Here is a 14,094-nt window from a genome sequence, read left to right as displayed (position 1 = left end):
CTACCTTTCTAACCGAAGAAAACGTATATGTTGTTTTATTGCAGATGATGACATCATGGTGCCGCCAAGGTTGAGCATATCTGTTGCAGTAACCAACGAAGCATTCAGTGAATTGGAAGAATTTGCTGACAAGACTTCCTTAATACTTCAAGAAAGGATCTGCATGGCACAGGCCTTCTTAAGTTATGTGAAGGATGTACGAATGTTTTGCTTACAAACTTTGGAAATGAGGTGCAGCACATTGCAAAGGGAATCGTCATCGCCAGTCTGAATGATTTCGCTCAGGTTACGGAGCTACGCACTTTCAAAACCAAGGAGCCAGATTTGCAAGACGTGGAGTCTGTCCTTGCAGCCATCAACATCGAGCCTGGGCTACTACCAAGCCAAGAAGAGCAAATAGAGGGCCTTGTAAGGAAATTCACTATCTAAAGTTCGACACATTCCTATCGCCAAACATCGCATCATTGTCGAAGAGTCGGTGAGGCCAAGATACCAGCATCCATACCGAATATCACCAAGAAAAAGAGAATCTATTTGTAATCAGGTTAAGGAGATGCTTAAGGAGGATGAAATCCAGCCTTCATTAAGTTTATGTGCCTCATCGGTAGTCCTTGTGAAGAAAAAAAACAAACCTTACGTTTCTGCATTGATTACCGGATGCTCAACGCTGTCACCAAATGGGATGTTTATCCCCTTTCAAGAATTGATGACACTCAGGACAGGCTGCGAAATGCCAGGTATTTTTTCTCACTGGATCCTAAAAATCGATATTGGCAGATGGAAGTTGACGAAAAAGATCACAAAAAGACAGCATTTGTGACATCGGATGGTTTATATGAGTTCAAGGTACTTTCCTTTGGTCTTTGCTCAGCACCCGCCGCCTTCCAACAGATGATGGACACAGTGATTTCCTATGTGAAATGGCAATTGTGCCTGGTTTATCTCGACGATGTTGTAGTCTTCTCTGCTACTTTTGAGCAACATTTCGACAGGCTCCGGGCTGTGCTCACTGCTATCAAGTCAGCGGACTTGACGATAAAACTGCAGACATGTTATTTGGGCATCTGTGAGCTCCTTTTTTTTGGCCATGTCATCAGTGTAGAAGGCATCTGCCCAGACACTGAAAAAACAGAGGCCGTAGCAAAATTTCTGAAGCCAACAGACAAAAACGCTGTTAAGCGATTTTTAGGTCTCTGCATTTATTTTTAAGTATTTTAAGCTGAGAGAAGCTACTCAGCAACCGAGAAAGAATGCCTCGCTGCGATATGGGCTATCAGCAAGTTTGAACAACATATTTATATGGCAGGTCTTTTTGAGCTATAAGCGACCGTCATTCGCTATGCTGGCTGGCTAATCTCAAAGACCCATGTGGACGGTTTGCAGATGGAGCCTGCGATTACAGGAGTACCATATCATGCTTGTGTATAAGTCAGGTTGCAGGCACAGTGATGTGGATTGCTTGTCACATGCTTCGATTCAACCTGCTTCTTCTGCTGGACAGTGAAGATTTTGCTTTCGTGGGAGCTGTGACATCATCAGAGACAGCACATCATCAGCAATCCGACCCTGAGCTACTCCTGTTGATCAAGTACCTACAAGGACGGTCTGTCGTTTCACGAGCTATGGCCCGCAGCTTGTCAGCGTTCGTCCTACAAAACCACATTCTGTATAAAAGGAACTTCGACAACAATACAGCGGTATTCCTGCTTGTCGTCCCTTCACTACTGTGACCATAGATGTTGGAGGCTTGCCACGACGATCCATCAGCTACATTTAGGAGTAAACAAAACGTTAGCACACATATGCACTAAATACTACTGACCGAAGTTGCTCAGCTCTATATGACACAATGTCAGAACTTGCCGGGACTGCCAAAGACTTAATACCCCACCGCTAAAACCAGCACGTCTCGTTCAGCTGGTAGAACCACCAGAGGTCTCCATTCACACAAGTGGGGATGTACACGCTGGGCCCATTTCTGATGTCGTCGTCGGGGAAACGGAGGATAATAGTTCCAACTGACTGACTAACCTGATATGATGAGACAGCGACTCTTGTTAGAGGATCAGCCGTTGAAGTAGCCGAATTCTTCGTCTCCAACATCGTACTGTGGCATGGAGCTTTAAGATCGTTAATCACAAACCTAGGAACTGCATCAACGACCGACCTGACAAAATCTGTTATGAAGTTGATGCACACCCGTCATAAGAAAACGACGGCATATCATCCTCAAGCGAATGGTCTTACCGAACAACTGAACAGAACGCTGGCTGATATGTTGTCGATGTATGTGTATATAAAGCACCGTACTTGGGATAAAATATTACACTATGCAACATTCACCTATAACACCGCGATGCAAGAGACAACACGAATGACGCCATTCTAACGTGTTTTTGACCGGACAGTAACGACACCTTTAGATGCTGTGTTATCCACCATATAAACCGGACTATAGGTCGAGTAGGAATATAGCTCGACCCCCCAAGTTCAGGTTACCAAAAAAGAAAAAAAAAGGAAAACAGCCCAAAATTGACAAACCACGTTTATTTGCAGATCGGGCGCACCGCACCCCGATTGTCGGAGCTCCCCTCAACTACCATCGCAACTGCTCCTATTCGTTCGACGAAGCACCACTGTCTTCTGAAGACGAGAGTTTGTCGCTGACCGCCTCCCACAGTGCGTCGTCTTCAGTGCCTTCCAGGGAGTTGCTGATGCAACATTTCTTGAAAGCATTTTCTATAATGGAATCCGGCAAGGAACGCCAGGCGGAAAGCACCCAGCCACAAACAGTCGCAAGCGGAGGACTCTGTAGACGGCCCATCGGTGTCTTTGGGTTGTCGCCGGACATCCACTCTTGGTATTCCAGCCGCACTCGGTCCTTGAACCACTTGTTTAGCACAACGTTGAGCGGCTGGAGGGTGGACGTCATACCACCTGGTATCACGGCGAGGTCCGTTTTCCCGTAGCCGAGTGCACGTTTCACTGTGTCGGTTAAGTGGCCACGAAACGCACCCAACACCAGCATGCTGCGAAGACGCAGCAGTACACCTGGCTGACGGTTCCACACCACTCTTATCCATTCCAGCATCATGGCCTCGTCCATGTATCCCTTCTTGTTGACGAAAACAACAACACTGGGTGGGAACACTTTTTTAGGCATTGTCTTGCATTTAAAAATGAAGGGCAGAAGCTTTCTACCATCTGCCGTGCATGCCAGCATGACGGTGAAGCGCGAGTGCTCGTTGCCAGTGGACAACAGCTTCACATCCTTGGCGCCGTGCTGCGTGATCGTGGTCGATGAAGGCATGTCAAACCACATGGGGGTCTCATCGGCGTTGCCATTCTGCCCCATCATGTACTAGTCGTTCTGCTCCCGAAGCCGGTTCACGAAGCACTGAAAGTTTATGAGCTTGACCTCGAACTCCTCAGGCAACTTTTGCCACATGGATGTGCGCCGCCGGTGAGAAAATCTTTTGCGTCGCATAAATCGACGCACCCAAGAGTTTGGTGCAGGAAACTCTTCTCTTGTGAATCCAGCTTCTCGAGCGAGTTCCACGGCTTTCTTGCGAACGGTATCCACGGTCACTGGCAGCAAGCGCGTACGAATATCCCGCAGAGAGTCCGCTAGCTTATCTTCCAGCTGCGGATGAACGGCACTTCGTCCATGAAACGACATTTTTCAAAGATTGCACATCTGCAGCTTCCCTTTTTGCACCCTTTAATAGCGCACGCTTTTTTCCAATACACCAAAGCGGCGCTGAGCAGCCATATTTCCGTCAACAACATCTAGTTTAAACGCAGCTAAGTACTGCCTCCTCGCACTGCTACTCATATTCAGTAAACGAAAAAAAAAGACCACTAAAAATGCAGTGCAATGTCGAGCGGAGCGATAACTCGGAACAGATCGAAAGCAAATCACGAACACAAAGAAAACAGACGGAAAGAAAAAAAAAACAGCCTGCGATTGGATTTAGATGCGGATATGGCCGCGTCTGGCTTCTCAAGCACATGCAAGCCACATGTTGCCAGACAGCGGTGCGCTTTTGGCTAGACACCACTATATAAGAAGAGGGGCGACTTTAGCTCATTATTTTAGTGAAAATATCTCGACTTATACTCCGGTTTATACGATATTGATGAAACCTCTGAGAATGACTATGATGTTTACGACTACATATAAAGAACAGAAGAAACCAGACAGCTGGCATGATATCGTATTCTCAACAGCAGAAAACTGACACGCTTCGATACAATCTGTGACGAAGGGATGTCCAGTACGCATCAGGACACAGAGTATGGGTGTGGATACCCGTACGAATACGTGGCCTATCATAAAAAGTGCTGTGCCGCTATTTCAGTCCGTACAGAGTACTCTATCGCGTCGTTTTGCTCAACTCTGAAGTTATGCCAAAGGGACAGGATATTTCATCACGACGACTTCGCACAAAAACTGTGCATGTCGTCAGGATGAAACTGTATTACGACAAACAATGCAACGTCGAGGACACAATATTGTTCGACTTTACCTGCATCCACAATGAGGTGTTATAAATCACATCACATCACTTTATTTCCTTAAAGACCCCTCAAGGGGGTATTACATAAGGGTGGGTATACAGTGTAGCCAGGTGACTTCACTCGGTAAGAAAGTTTGTTGCTTTGTCCAAGAAGTTTGATGAATTAGTAATGGCGGCAATGGTGTGGGAAAGGCCATTCTAATCTTTTGCTGCTCGAGGGGAAAATGACTGCCATCCAACTAGTTTGGCACAAGCATTGGGACCATGCACTCGGAAAAGGGGGCAATGACACAATGTGACTTCAAGTTACGGGCGCTAGCTGATACCTATGTCCTCCGGATAATATGCGGCGCACAGGCCTGTAGGACCCAGCTGCACGTGACCGGAGCTAGACACAAAAAAAAGAACAGGGAGAAAAAAAGAAGAACTGAGTCTTTGGCTGTTAAGAGATTTCGTTCTAGCTGTTCTCCTATTCTCGGGCACAAGTTCCCCCTACCTACGTTAGTCTATTAAAAAGTGTTCTTTGAACTGTGCGTTGCAATATACCAAATTTAGGGTTATGTGCATGAATGGATGACGAATGTGTTTGCATGGTGCAAACATGATGATCATGACATGTATGTCATGTCATGATTATCATAATACAGTACATGACTATATACCATGCTCATTTCCTTATTCGCAGCCATTTTGCTAGCTTCTTTTTTGCCAAATTTGGTATTATGTGACAAGAATGTTGTGTCGGGGTTAGCTGGCCAGGACGCCGGGAGAAGGACGTAGAACGAAGAGCTGCAGCACACCGACGCTGTCGGCGCAGCCACCCACGATTTCGGAGCGAAGCACTGAGAGAAAACGCACATTCGTCCACAACAGGAGTCTGTGACAAAGTGATTTATTTACACATATATACATATCGTACACAACACTGCCACACTAGGCCTAACATAACATTTAAAACAGAAACTGAAACTGGAAACGAAACTAAACAACAGCACAACACAACATCATTCCCCCTTGAAAAAAAGACATAATAAAGTACAATAGAACAGTATGCACAGCACATCGAAGAATACAATGCACATAGGAGAACAAGCACAGCAGAACACTTAGTACACTTTGTACAAGAACTCATAATCAGTCCAGGCATTGAAGAACAGGCGGCACACTAAAATAAGAAAGAAATAAGAAGTAAAGCACACTTAAAAATGTACACGTAACACAGTGCAGAATGAAGTATTAGAAAATGTATAACATGGACAACAATACAACAGCAAGGCAACTACGACATTGCGTCATCTTCTCCCCAGAAAGAGAATTTCCGCGCAGTCACTGGCATGTTTGAGTGTGTGGCGCCGACGCCTGTACCGGTGCCATTTTCATGAAAGGTCTCAGGTGCAGGCGCCGACAGCGCTCTGGTGGAACGAAAGAATGGGCTCATTAACGTTCGGTCCAACACCTTCGGCACAGGGAGGGCCGAAAGTGCACCGGCATGGTCAGCGCAACCTCGACCGGCGGAAGCACCTCTGGCGAACGTAGAACATCAACAGCTATCTCGAAGTCATCACCGGTTGTAGGAAGTACAGCCGAAGCGGGAGCAGGAACGGGCAGAAGGAGAGTAACTGGCTCAACTGAAGTATGGTCAGAAGCAGCAGACACAATCGGAATATTCATTCTAGCAGCGGAAGCCTTCCAGTCGAAGAAGGCAGAGCCAGGGTATGCTCAACTGCAGGCAGCACTGCAGGAGCAGGCGCATCAGGAGCACAGGACAGTTCTGTCGAAATCTGCTCACGGAGCAGAACAGGAAGGAGTCGAAGCTCAGCATAAACTGGACACACATCAGGTAGATGCACCACTTCAGGCATGACGTCGCGCACTTAACCAAGTTCACTGGTGAACAGTGGATGGAATTCGCTGGGTGTGGAGCAGGAGAAGAAAGCTCAGACGTTGTGTGGCAACCGGTCACATTTAAAAGGGTGACGATATTTACTTGGTCGCTAATCAAAGTAAGAGAAGAGACTACATCTTGAAATGGAGCAGAATTGCAGATGGCCTCATATTGTCCGAGCTTACCGCACGAGAGACAAGTTTGGTTCTGAGCGGGACACTGAGAAAAATTCGCTAAGTGGTGAACCAACCCACAACGGAAGCAAAAGGCAGGCTGTGACTGTGCCGAAGAATGTTTGAAAGAACTAGGAGCTCGCTACTGGCCTTGAAAAGGCGAAGTCGAATGTGCGGACGCGCTCTTTCGGTGGCATCCACGCCCTAGCGAGGTGGAAGGGCAATCATGTTGCCTGTTGCATTGAAAGTGGGATGAATGGGAGCCATCTTGGCTTTCCAGCCGAAACGAAGAAAGAGGGTGTGACCCGCGAAACAAGTGGGTGCCATGAGGCCCTGCAGCGGAAAGTTGCTGCTCCAAACGCGGAGCTAAGTGCTTTAACTGCACGTGTACAAGTTCATCCTCTTGTGTAATTGAGAGGGCTTCTGAGGGGGTGATAAACGAGTCTTTTTGTTTATCCTCATTATCAGATGCAACGCCAATAAAGAGTCGCTGCCTGATCATGTCGTTTTCAAGCGCGCTGATCCCGCCGGACGCGGTGAGCGTCTGGAGACTAGCTATGAAGTCTACAACGGGCTCACTGGGGAGCTGATGACGCTCATGGAAACAGGTGCGCGACATAATTGCAGGACGCATCTTTGAAATGGTCGACGAACATAGCGACTGCGGCTTGAAATACGTGAGACGATGCAAGCGTCTCTGACACGTTGGCGGATCTCAACGACTGATAGAGTTTAAGGTCGGCATGGCCCAATGCGTTGAGCAGCAGGGCCTTCCGCCCCTCCGGCTTGTGGGCGTCCTTCCCAACTGCATCCATGTAAAGGAGAAATGTTAACACGAAAAGAAAAAAAAAACAAAGTTCGCAGAGTCGAAGGCAGGAACAAACGATGTGACGCGGCCGCCGAGCAGAACAAAGAAGTGATGGTGGGAAAGCACAGAATTAGGGTTGCAGCAGAACTGAGAAAACGAGGCGGACAGAAGAAATGAGCCTACGAAAGAAGCTGTCCGTGCTTCACCTCGTCGCCATTGTCGTGTCGGGGTCGGCTGGCCGGTACGCCGGGATAAGAACGTAGAACGAAGAGCCGCAGTATGCCGACACTGCCGGCGCAGCCACCCACGACATCGGCGCGAGCCCCTTTAAACTTTGTTATCATACGTGGCACTCTCGTAGTTCAGTATAGTAGATTGTGATGTGATGAAAACAAGTATATAGTGTGGCTTGGACAGCTTGCATGTCCTTCCAAGTGCTCGCAACCGACGGTAGCTATGGTGTCACAGTGACCCCTTCCTACCAGCAAATAACTACTTGCAGTTGTCAACAGCAAAAAACAACCCTTGTGCCTGGCTTATCTCATGCTCTCTCTTATCAACCAGGCCCATTGTCAGAAACGATTCGCCCAGCCGTGCACCGAGTCTGCCCGTCGCATGAGCTGAGCTCGAGCAACAAAATCAGGGAGGAGCAAGCATGTAGAAAAGGGCATTTCAGGTCCGCTAAGAAACCTTAAGGGGTGAAGGATGCTGTCCGCTTTTACTGAATGCGCATGCTGCAAATTTTCGTTATTCAACTACACACAAGAAAAATTTTCCACCGGAACTAAATTGCAGGTCAAGATTCAGGGCCTTTATATACAGAGTGGCCGGTATATATAGAATGGCTCTGCAACGTGTTGTCCCATAGGCAAGGGTTTTCGTAGTCACCACGTGCTGTTTGCTTTCTCTTGACACTTCGCAAATGCAGGAACGATCGTGAGCGAGAGCGAACCCTCTCTTGTCAAGAAAAGGTGGTCCTTTTCTTGCGCTCAACCACATAAATCATCACTACAGCAACAAGCGATGCAAGCTAACATGCTTAGAACCTAAGTATTTGACCTCCTGCCCCCCCCCCCCCTTCCCCCAGAAAAAAACTTTTTACGTCTGGAATTGTGTTAGACCTTTATATTAGAGCTGTGTGAATAGCTAAATTTTTGGAGGCCAAGTGAATTCGAATATTGAAGTTTGAGTGTGAATTGAATCGAATATTTTTTTAATACTATAATGTGAATTCGCGGAAAAAAAGTTACACAGAATCTCTAAGCATATTCTAATGAAATAGTTACATGGAAATGCTTCCTTTTGCTAGGTTGGTCTAGTGCTGTATGTATGGTGTTCCCTAGTTGTTTTATCAAGGAAGAGGCAACGTAGAGACCAGATTGTATTTACAAGATTTGGTGCAACAAAAATTTGAAGGGGCCACTTTCAATCGGATGACTGCATTTGCCTTTGAAAAATTTGACCATGCTGGAGCCTGAAAGGCAGCTATGCCACAATGTATGAAATAGATGAGGTGAGGTATATCAAAGATTTCAGAGGGTAACTTCTAATCGTACGTTGACTGCATTTGTCTTTGGCAAGTTCGAATAGTAAGAATTCAGTGCATGTCAAATTGAATAGCTAACACTATTCAAAAATATTCGTAAGTTTTACTATTTGCACACCCCTAGTTTGTATTGTGTGAAAGGAAGATGTGAAAGAAAAGGCACCCAAGGGTTCTGCGTAGTTCTACATACCAGAATCAATTTTTTGTAGTGAGGAACCTGTGTCTGTTTCTCGCACAGTTTAGTGCAACAGTCCACTTGGCTAAATATCCGGCATTAATTTGCTTTCATTGTCATGTAATTCTTTTGCAGTCTTAAATTCATCTGGGGATAATTATTATCAAAATGATTACAGTGAACATCGAGAAGAATAGTATGACTAAGTGCTTACTTTTCATATCACTTATGCATTATGTAAATGTCAAAGTAATCATTGCAGGCATCAAGTGGAATGCTCATACGTGGCTGTGCGTCTATGGCTGTCGGAGGGTTGTTGGGTCTGCTGCACCGACGTGACCCCCACTGTGTGGTGCCCTTGCTAGAGGCCCTGACTGAGCGTCTGCTGGCAGCTGAAGGCGGCCCTACGGGGCAGCTACTCACGGGGGCTGGACTGGCTGCAAGCGTCTCCGCTGCAGTGCGCCTAGGCCTCGTAGATGCTGCATCAGATTCCGGAGTGAGTGTTTCAACGTTTTTGAAGAGTAGTTTGATCAAGAAGGTGGCTGTTACAGTGCTGGGAATGCTGCTCCATGCTGCTTCAAAATGCAATATTTGCTAGTAACTGCTCCAAACCTGCTCTGAAAGGGTGTTGGCAAACTAAAAAAAGTGATGTTGAACCAAGGGATCATCCCGTGAGCCTAAGTGAAACCAAGACAAGCTGTATATACTATGATCCTCATGTGCTAGTGGCATACCTCCAGAAAAATCTCAAGGGGTGACACATATCAGGCCATGGTGCCCAACTCGTATTTTTAATGTGGGTTGTATTTTTATTTATATAGGAATTCAAACATACTTTCAAATAAAATTTAAAAAAACAAGCATGGGGTCCAAGCTCTAGCAATTGCGTGATTATATTCAGACTCGTTTTTTTGCTTTTTTTTCAATTTCCATAGTTCACACAGCTGAGGGGCATTTAACATAGATACAGGTAAAAAGCCTTTTAAAAAGTTGATTGCGCTATACTTAACTGTTGACTCAATTATATCACGTTTTAAAGCTAAATCTCAAGTTGGACACTTGTAAGGAATGTCCTCTCTAGCCTGAACACAAGAAAAGTCCGGATTCTCTTGACCCTCCACTCCCCATGATTTATGCCAACTATACTGCTTGTACACTAGCTGCATACTAGCATATAACATGTTTAATAATAAATATAAATACTTATTAGATGCTTAAGTGATGTTTTAGACTTCAGAAGCCATTAGCAACATGCATCTTTTCTGAAAACACTGATAGCGACCCTGAGCTATAGCATTTTTTCTGCTTCGAAGACACTTAGGGCTGCTCTAACGCACCATTTTTTTTGCTCCAGAATCTGCTCCAAAAAGCAAAATGTCACTTTCATCACTGCTGTTATTCTCTGTGCTGTTGTACATCCATGAGCGATACTCCACAAATGCAAAACTATACCACTGCTACCGTCTAATCAGCTGTGTGAAATACAACTAGGCACAGCGCCATGCTCAGAAATACCCTATCAAGTTTAGGGGCAAGTGCCTTCAGTCATAGATCACATTGTAAGAGCAACAGGCTCATGATTCGAAGGTTCTGGGTTCAGATTCCATCAATAGAAAGGTAATTTTTTTCATTCGCTTTATTTCATTATAGTTTATGTCATAATTACTACATTACAGCAAGAGACCTAACTGCGAGTTGGATTCATTTGGTTTTGTTCAGCAATAAAATGAACCGCCTTAAAAAAATTGCTTTTCTTTCATTGAGCTCAGTCTTAGCTAGTGCACTGTGCAGCCTTTGCATGTTACAAAATAAAGTGAATTTATGTGCCATGTTCATGGACCGCTGATATGCAAGGGTTGTGTTGCCAGCCCTACGTAAACCAAGTGAGAATGATTTTGGGTCTGTTTTTTGTCAGTAACAACCACCTAATATGCGTAAGCTCATTAGGCTTGCGAGCTTTCTTGATGATTTCATTTCAGTTATTGTGCCCCCAAAGCAAAAGCACTACAAAATGTAGTGTTCATAACAAAATGAAAAGCATTTTTTTGAAAGATGCACCAATAAAAGAGACTATACGGTCAAATTCCTTTGTAAGATACTGATGTAAAAGAAAGATCAAATGAAAGGCACCAGGGTGCCTACAGTGAAATAGGTGTTACAAAGAAAATATGTATGTGTTACCTTGCTTATAAGAGACACCTTTGTAAATGTGTAGGTGTAGGAATGCTTCTTGTATAAAGGGGTTCAACTGTATAGTGCACCAGTATAGTGCAGATACAATACACAAAATGAAAAATCATATGAGCACACAAAGAAGAAGGAAGGAAGCACTTGACAGGAAAGACACTCAGGTGCTTGTCTATGCACTGCAAGGATTGTGGGTGCATGCCGCAATTGAGCAGCATGAGGATTTTGAGAAAATCTAAACTCAGATTTACCAGAGAAAGCTCAGAAGCCGGACAGATAAGGGTGAATGCAAGCACATGTATCAGTCTTCTCTTGGATGTGCTAAGTGGTAAAAAAGTGTGCTTTTTAGGTAGTTGAAGGATAGAAACAAACCTTGGGTTGGGTTGGTTTTTTATTGCGATAGTAGTTATATGGACACTCTCGGCTAGATTTTCCTGTCGGCGTCGCTGTAACTCACCGTATGTGTATACATATATATATTTATGAAAACTCTGAGGCGCAGAATTGAACTTGAAACCTCTGGGTCGTGAATGCGACGTGTTAACCACTGAGCCGCCGAGGAACACGTCCTTCGACGTGCAAATCGAAAGCTATTTATATCTACCATTTATCGCTGGTGATGGGCATCTTGGAGGGGAACTATTGTGTTTTCAGCATTAACAGCAAGATGGCGCAATGAGCGCGCGGCGGCGTGTGCCCTCATCTCCCTTGAGTACTTTGTCTCACAAAGAGAAATGGGTGGTCGTAAAACCCCTGAATGCACACTCGGGCACCCTTATCTCGTGGTTGGGAGCATCTTATGTCTTAGCTGTCCAAGCTTCCACAGAAATAATTCTGTTGTAGTTACCGGGCGCACAAAGGTCACTGATATCGTTGCACAGTCTCCGTTTGCGACAAGAGCAGGCTTTTCAGACACAGCGAAGTAACAACTGAGACACTTATTCGCGTTCATCTGTACCTGTGAGTATGTTTTGTGCATTATTATTGCGTAAAAAACGCAGAGCACGTTTCCATTTGCTTGCCATTCTGCGCATGACCTTTCAATTTGTTGCTATCACGTTCTTTGCTTTGTCTTTGCGGCAAAGCTGTCACTTGTTTTTTAAGGGTGATGTTTTTTGGTAATAATTGATTGCACCTGCATGTTTCAATGTTTTCAGACGATGAATTCATCTAATAAATCTGGAGTGTAATTTGAGCATCTTTACTGTCAAGTGCTTCCTTCCTTCTATCTTGCTCGTTTATTTATTTCCACTTTATGTTGCATGAACTGGGCCAGCATTCCACTATTTTAAGGTTAATACAGTTGAACCTGGATATAATGAAATCTATAAGTTCCCGAAAAAAAATTTTAACGAACACTATTTTTATTATATTCTCTTTCGGCATAAAGATTCACAAAAGAATAAGAAAATAAACAAAAAGACAACTGAAGACGCTGTTCACCCAGAACATTTATTTAGCAGTAAAAAAAAAAAACGTTATTATTGAGATAGCAATTATTCGGTCACCACCATGTACCATAAAGGCACAAAGTGGTAACATGCCCCTTTGCATCGTAACTTCTATTTGCGGGTAAAAGCACGCAATAGCTCCTGAAGCAGAGATCAAATCAGCGGGCCTGTCTCTATTGTGCCTGGAGGGTGAATGCGATAATAACCCCCGGCATGTTATATCTGCAGTCGATTGCTCAAGCAGAGGGGAAACACCGTACTCATCTTGGGCGAGCATGAAGATATGTGAAGCTCTCAACACAAAGAGACTGTGTATGTAGGGCGCTTCTTCTTAAAGCAAGCGTATTTTCTTTCACTAGCATTTTTTGAAGTTATACAATATCAGATGCAAAGGTATAGCTGTGGGCCTTAGTTCGTAAAACATTACTGTTATGTCGGGACATTAGAGCCCCATGACGCAGAGACCACATGATACGGCGGCTGGCAGGAAACCGTTTAATAACTCTTAGAAGTTAACGCAGGAGGTGGAACAGGATCGCATGATCCAGCATCATTTGTGCATGAGCATGTTGGTTGCACCTGCAAGTGATGCGCAAAATTTGGAATGACTGTGTGTCTGTTGGTGTGAGCATACACGACATCATATCTCTTACCTCTTAGACGGGGTCGCCGTATGGCTCAGGTTGGACGCTGATCACATTGCGCCTCCGCACAGCTTAGTGCTGCGCAAAGCCGCTGAATCGGTCATCGGTAGCTTGCGTTGCACAATTGTTCGGCCTGACTTGTCTGGCACAACTGTCCGGCCTCTCTATGTTCAGAGTCGGGCGTCATGGGTAGATAATGCCGCGACGGTGCTTCCTCTGGCATTGCGATCACATATGGAGCCGGCACTGTGCCTTGTTCACTCGCTTCTGGTCCTTTCGTTTGATCATTCCACAGCAAATATTCTGTCGGGTAGGCCTCTACACCTTTTTTTATTAATTAGGGTGCCGACGAACCACTCCGCTTCTTGACTTGATTAGCCAAGATGGATGTCCGAGTCTCTTCTGTATGGTACCTTTAACCCAAACAATGCTTCCTGTGAAGTTACGCAAAAAAAGCCAATTGTCCAATGGCGGCAAGCTTTCTTCACAATTTAGTGAGGCAGTGGTCAGTGGTCATTCTTTCAGTCCGAATTCCCGGTCGTCGCGGACAATCTGCAATTCTTCGTTGCATGCCTTGCACTTTGCAAATGCCAACAAAGCGCTGTTCACTGTGTCCAAATCTATAATTGTGAATGCGGTTCCATCAGGTGGCCGACCTGCTTCGTCTTCACCGTCAACCGTGTATGCGCGTTTCCGCTCCGTTGC

At 45.2% G+C, this 14,094-nt stretch overlaps 1 protein-coding gene across 4 annotated transcripts in view; it reads left to right on the top strand.

Moving 5' to 3' along the window:
- LOC119168526 (focadhesin) overlaps positions 1-14,094 on the top strand; it is a 677,649-nt gene that overhangs the window by 383,973 nt on the left and 279,582 nt on the right. For all 4 annotated transcript variants that reach the window (XM_075890929.1, XM_037419929.2, XM_075890931.1 and 1 more), the window contains one exon: positions 9,370-9,603. In XM_075890929.1, the coding sequence (XP_075747044.1) occupies positions 9,370-9,603 (234 nt within the window). The remainder of the gene's footprint in view (positions 1-9,369; positions 9,604-14,094) is intronic.

Source organism: Rhipicephalus microplus, chromosome 3 (genome assembly GCF_043290135.1).
Source record: "Rhipicephalus microplus isolate Deutch F79 chromosome 3, USDA_Rmic, whole genome shotgun sequence".
In the NCBI taxonomy this organism is placed as follows: domain Eukaryota; kingdom Metazoa; phylum Arthropoda; class Arachnida; order Ixodida; family Ixodidae; genus Rhipicephalus; species Rhipicephalus microplus.
This window is presented reverse-complemented; position numbering and strand designations above follow the sequence as displayed.